This window comes from Gossypium raimondii, chromosome 8 (genome assembly GCF_025698545.1).
Source record: "Gossypium raimondii isolate GPD5lz chromosome 8, ASM2569854v1, whole genome shotgun sequence".
Lineage (NCBI taxonomy): Eukaryota > Viridiplantae > Streptophyta > Magnoliopsida > Malvales > Malvaceae > Gossypium > Gossypium raimondii.
The window spans coordinates 60,605,047-60,611,424 of record NC_068572.1 but is presented as its reverse complement, the minus strand read 5'-3'; the positions used below and the strand labels follow the sequence as shown (position 1 = coordinate 60,611,424).

The following is a 6,378-nucleotide window of genomic DNA, read 5'->3' as shown; positions in this document are numbered from 1 at the left end:
TTCAGTTCACAATCGGTGCACTTACTGTTTTTTTATCCAACCGATTTAATTCAACAATCCAATTTAAATAATTTTGTCTACAGACATTACTTTGATCAAAATTGAGAGGTGTGGAAAAAGTTTTTTCAGTGAAAACTAAAAGAGCAAACATCACAGTGTGTCTGTTTGTCACATATCCTAAAAACATATTCGGTTTGTCGCAATTTTAGGAACTTATCTCACAAAACTAATTGCATTTTTGTTTCTCACCCATTTTTCCTTTATCTTTTCCTTTGAATTTTATCATTTGATAAAGATTTTTTCTTTTCTTTCCTGGGATTTTTCTTTTCTCTGGGTTTTCATTCTTTTCTCTCAACCATTTGAATTTTAGTTTTTTTTTTCCATAATTAATTTGCAAGATAATATTGTTGATTTCATCTCTTTTTTTAGATTTTAATTTTTTTTTTTCCCCATGGTTGAGAAGATAATGAAAACAATGTTGACCTGGGAATCCCAGGATTCATTCATGGTGATGATCCTTTTTGTTTAGCTTATTCAAAACAAAACAAAAAAAAGAAGCATTTTTTGAGAAGATTATGGGCTGCATTTTTTCAAAAGAAGCCCAAGAAGAGAACAACAATGACAAGGACATTGATAGCAACAGCAACAAAGACAGCGAAAAGAACAATGGCAATGGTGATGTTTCAATTGCTAAAGGTGAAAAGAAATTGGTGATTGAAGGGGGATTAGTTTCTGCAGGGTGGCCTTCATGGTTAGCTTCAGTTGCAGGTGAAGCTATTGATGGATGGTTGCCTAGAAGGGTGGAATCTTTTGAGAAGTTAGATAAGGTATATTGCTTCTCTATATCAGTGTCTCTTTATGATTAGTTTCATTTTACTCTCTTGAGAAATGATGTATGTAGTTAATTATATGATTTGATGATGAGTCAAATTGAACCATAGAACTTGAAGTAACATATGCAGTTGTTAAGTACATTCATATGGTTATATGATTTAATGAGGATTAAATGGAACCATGGAACTTGAAGTACATTTGAAGTTACTATGTACGTTCATATGGTTATATGATTTGCTTGTACATTCATATATGGAACCATGGAATTTGAAGTACATATGAAGTTGCTATGTGACCATCATGGTTAAGTGAGAACTTTTCACTCCATGCTTCCTATGACTTGCATGTATATTCATATTGTTATATATGATTTAATGATGATCAAATGGAACCATGGAATTTGAAGTACATATGAAGTTGCTATGTGATCATCATGGCTATGTGAGAACCTTTTAGTTCATGCTTCCTATGACTTGCATGTACATTCATCAGCATGTGCAATGATATTCAAGTTCATGAATACTAGTTGAAAATACTACATATAAATTTTTTTTCATATGGAGCAAGCATGAATAATTGGATTGCCAATTCTCTTTAAAATTGATAAATATGTTGAAAGGGTGGTGCAATGTTAAAAGTTACATTGGCAGCAAATTTTTGGTACTGGTCACCTACAAATGAGCATCTTTAATCATTTATGCATTCTTGTTGGTTAATTATCATGGACAGGGGAGAAGCTAGAAATCTTTTCTGGGGGGTCGAGATTGAGTTGTATGGTTTTATGAGAGCTAAAATGCAATTTCACCATTGTACTGACATATCCAGGGCCCCTGCCTATGGATGCATATTGAAATGATTTTAATTTTTTGCCTATAATGACATAGTAAGCTCCATATATGTAGGTTGGACAAGGAACTTATAGCAGTGTATATAAGGCCCGTGACGTAGAAACAGGCAAAACCGTTGCCATGAAGAAGGTCCGGTTTGTTAATATGGATCCGCATAGTGTTCGTTTTATGGCTAGGGAAATCATTATCTTAAGGAGGCTCGACCATCCAAATGTTATGAAACTCGAGTGTATAGTCACTTCAAGGATGTCGAGCAGCTTGTATCTTGTTTTCGAGTACATGGAGCATGATCTTGCTGGGCTTGCAGCAACTCCTGGCAACAAGTTCACTGAACCGCAGGTACATGTTTCTCTATTTATCATTTATTTCAGATATAATGATATTACACATGTTATAATATATTGTTGGTCTTATAAGAGGCATATGTGATTTTGTTGTAGATTAAATTTTACATGCAACAGTTGTTCCGTGGCCTCGAACACTGCCATAGCCGCAGTGTCCTGCATAGAGACATTAAGGGCTCAAATCTTCTGGTAGACAACAATGGAATTCTTAAGATTGCAGATTTTGGTCTAGGTACGGTCTTTCAGGTTGGTCAAAAGCAGCCTTTAACAAGTCGAGTTGTAACACTTTGGTACAGGGCACCCGAGCTGTTGCTTGGGGATACTGAATATGGAATTGCGATAGATTTGTGGAGTACTGGTTGTATACTTGCCGAATTATTTGCTGGGAAGCCGATTATGCCTGGAAGAACAGAGGTAACCTCTCATTTATGTGTTCATCCTTTTCTGTCTGGTCGTGTTAGACAAGGTTATCGAGTCCATATTGCATAATTCAAACTGTTCATCGGTGATTGCTTTTCCGATTGTTTCCAGGTGGAGCAAATGCATAAGATCTTTAAGCTCTGTGGTTCACCTAGTGAGGAGTATTGGCAAAAAACAAAACTTCCACATGCAACTAGTTTTAAACCGCAACAACCTTACAAGCGCCATGTCACCGACATGTTCAGAAACTTCCCACAATCTGCCTTGTCTCTTGTCGATAAACTCCTTTCAATGGAACCGGAAGATCGAGGAACTGCTGCTTCAGCACTTAACAGTGAGGTATTTAAACAACCGTGTATATATATAGGCCCTTCCCTTGCGATTCGAAGTGTTAACTTTCTTGTGCTACTCTGTTGAACTGATTGCTTAGTTCTTCACAACGGAGCCTTTCCCTTGTGATCCGTCTGATCTACCAAAATATTCTCCATGCAAAGAACTAGATATCAAACTTCGCGATGAGGAAGCGAAAAGGTATTTCTTTTATGGCTTATTTCAATGTTACGAATTTTTGTTTTGATTTTGTGTTCTCCCATGTAACTTTAGAAAAAGAACCGAGGCTGTAAAGGGACGAGGACCTGAATCTGTTAGAAGAGGGACGTCAGATTTTAAGGGAGTGCGGACTCTGGAATTCATTGAAGAAGGACAGTCAAAAATACGAGCCGGTCATATTGAGGATGGTGCCTCTGGCTTCCATATTGATACACATGATGTCACTTTGCAAAACTGTTTATCTCAATCCTCTTCGATGATCCACCGTAATGCGGTAGGAACATGGAAAAAGTCAGTTCCTACACGAAATAGTGTTGATTTAAGACCACAACCTTCACTAATGCCTCAAGCAACTAAAGCTTCCCATAAGACACAGGATACGGCAACTAACGAAGATCCTACTTCAGTAAGTAACTGACTCATTTTGCCTACTTTTCCTTGTAACTGATACTTTCATCATTTTCTGGTTAAATGATCATCACGGTCGTTGAGATTAGATATGGAACCCAATACATGAATTCATATAGACTATAGTATGCTGAACTTGAATTTGGATATGATATGTGTATCAAACATGTTGTGTTAATCATGCTTAAACGTATCGTGTTTATACGCATTTACCAAGTCTAGTTTGTGGTTGTGTTATTGCAGGTTCGTGCACTACGGAAAACCCGGATCCACTGTTCTGGACCATTGATGCCTCCTGGGGGAAACATTGAGGATATACTTAAAGAGCATGAGAGACATATCCAGCAGGCTGTACGTAGAGCACGTCTTGAGAAGCCATGAAACCAATAAAAAATTGCAACCTAGTATTCTTAGCAGAAACATAATGGAATATTTGAACAATGATTCTTACAAAGGTTTGCTGTCTGCTTCCGTGTGGGAAGCTTGCTTCAAGGTTGTTTACTGGTTGCTTCCATGTGGAAGGCTTGCTCCGAGGTTCTTTGCTCATTGCTTCCTTGAAAAGACTTGCTCCGAAGTTATTTGCTGGTTGCTTCAAGTCCAAGGTATCCAATTGTTATCACAGGCAAATGCAAGGTGCAAAAAGGCTACAATATAGTGAGATTGAAATGCTACACAAATTTGAGGTCCTCGGAGTATTTAAAAAGATGGCATACGTTTTCGCTTGATATTGCCTTTGCTTGAAGATGCTATCCGATCCAATGTCGTGAGATGAACGAACGCTGGCAGAAAGGATTTTGAGGAACAAGGTAGAAAGATTAAGCTAAACTGAAAGATACAACATGGAAACGACTTCAAAGTTTCAAAGCATACAATGGATTCAACATTGTAAAACCCAAGGCGCAAACATGAGAATTTTAAATCCCTACTTACGTTTTAAAAATTTTACTGATTTAAAATTTTCAGATCATGGTTTCTGGTTTGGGTCATTTTTCGAATTTGGATGATTGACATTTTTAATCGAGTTTGAGTTCAAATTAATCGAATTTGTGTTGTCTCCAATAATACTATTCATGTAGTGATTGTCATCATCAATAGCTTCCTCAACTTGTTATTATATATATATATATATATATATATATACCACCAATGCTTCTAATGGCCACCATAAGATATACAGATATGTTTGGTTTCTTGATATTTACTTAATGCCATGATGATTTATTTGGCTCTCTAATTTTGAAAGAAAGTCATTTTAGTCTTTTATTTAATTTTTTGTCTCTTTTAGCCTTTAAACTTGTATTGTTTGTCAAATTATCCCAAAATAGAGGAAAAAGTTAACTTTTGCTGTATTAGCAATTAATTAATTTCTTAAAATTAATTAATTTTATACTTTAATATTTTATAATTTAAAAATTAATTAATTGCAAACGTGACATCCATTGGTATGCTACGTCAATAAAATTAATGATTTTAACTTTTCCATCCATTTTGGGTGATTTGACAAACAATACAAGTTTAAGGGTTAAAAGAGACAAAAAATTAAATAAAGAATTAAAATGATTTTTTGTAAAGCTGAAAAGTCAAATAAATCATTATGCCTTAATTAATTACTAAAGAATGATTAAAAATTAATATGTTGTGTTCCTTTATGCAAAATCATCATAAATATTTATTTCATTCAATCAAATACAGGTTTGTAATTCAAACAACACTTGTTTAATGTGACAAAACAAATAAAGTAAATAAAATATACAAAATAATTGTACAACTATGTCATGGTTAAGTTAAAGAGATAATTGCACCAAACATCCCCAAATTATGACCCTCATTTTAAATTGGTCCTCAAATTTTAAAACATTCTAATTACATCCTCAAACTATTGATATTATATCAATAAGGTCCTTCCATTACTAAAATCATTAATTTAACCGTTAAATAGTATGTCAAATAATATGTGACATAATTTAAAATGAAATGTTTAAAGAAAATGAATATTGTAAAATTTTGGTTTAGAGGTTTTGAAACTTTTACGAAACTATCGTTCACAAACTCTTTCTTTTTCGGTTTTACTTTATTTTTAATTTTAAAAGTTATGCAACAACAATTTACATTTCTTTAAAATTTTCATTTTAAATTATATCGCATAAGTTTTACGTGCCATTTGATGGTTAATTTTTTCAATAATAGAATGACTTGATAGATATAACATCGACAGTTTAAGAATGTAATTAGAGCATTTTGAAATTTAAAGACTAATTTAAAATGTGGGTCATAGTACAAAAAGTTTGATGCAATTAACTCTTAATTAAAAGCTGTATTAAATAATAATTACACAAAAAATAAAAGGCATAAATTTTTTTGTTCATTAATTAAAAGCTGTAACGAAGGTAAAAGTATCAAGGATGTCCTTATATTAAGAGTCGAATTACATTTTGTCCCATTTACTAAAAAAATAGACAAATTAGTCCTTATACGATGGATTAAAGAGCAAACTGGTCCTTCTATTAAAATTTCATTCATTTCTACTGTTAAAAAAACGGATCCATGTACGTTAGCATGAGGTACACATGACACACCACGTATAACTTTTTGGTCATTCCATCAGCCACACCGATTTTTAATAATAAAAATGGATAAAATTTTTAATCTAACTTGCACGGACTATCCACTGAAATTAACCTTGCATGTGAGCATTTATGAAATTAATATATACATATAGTACAAAAAAGGGTGTGTTTGAGATAAGGCAAATATATAGTCGTTATATAATAATTAATTATAGAAATAATTATAATTGTGTGGAAAAGGACAACACTATCATTTTTAATAAATAATAATTTAATTTTGGTCACTTTTTAGCAAATCTTTAGAATCTGATATAGTGTTGAGTGGAGGAGTTTCAGATCTTTATCTCATTATTCCCACTTTGTGCGACTTTCATCAAACCTTAGGCCTTTTCCTCATCATTTATTAAT

At 33.4% G+C, this 6,378-nt stretch overlaps 1 protein-coding gene across 1 annotated transcript; it reads left to right on the top strand.

Annotated features, from left to right (window-relative positions):
* The first annotated feature begins 136 nt into the window (after positions 1-136).
* LOC105792758 (probable serine/threonine-protein kinase At1g09600) lies at positions 137-4,465 on the top strand. The gene is made up of 7 exons (XM_012621519.2): positions 137-827; positions 1,737-2,021; positions 2,123-2,440; positions 2,558-2,785; positions 2,877-2,977; positions 3,050-3,401; positions 3,647-4,465. The coding sequence occupies exons 1-7, from the start codon at positions 576-578 to the stop codon at positions 3,782-3,784; spliced, it is 1,674 nt and encodes a 557-aa protein (XP_012476973.2). The 5' UTR covers positions 137-575; the 3' UTR covers positions 3,785-4,465.
* The last annotated feature ends 1,913 nt before the right edge of the window (positions 4,466-6,378 follow it).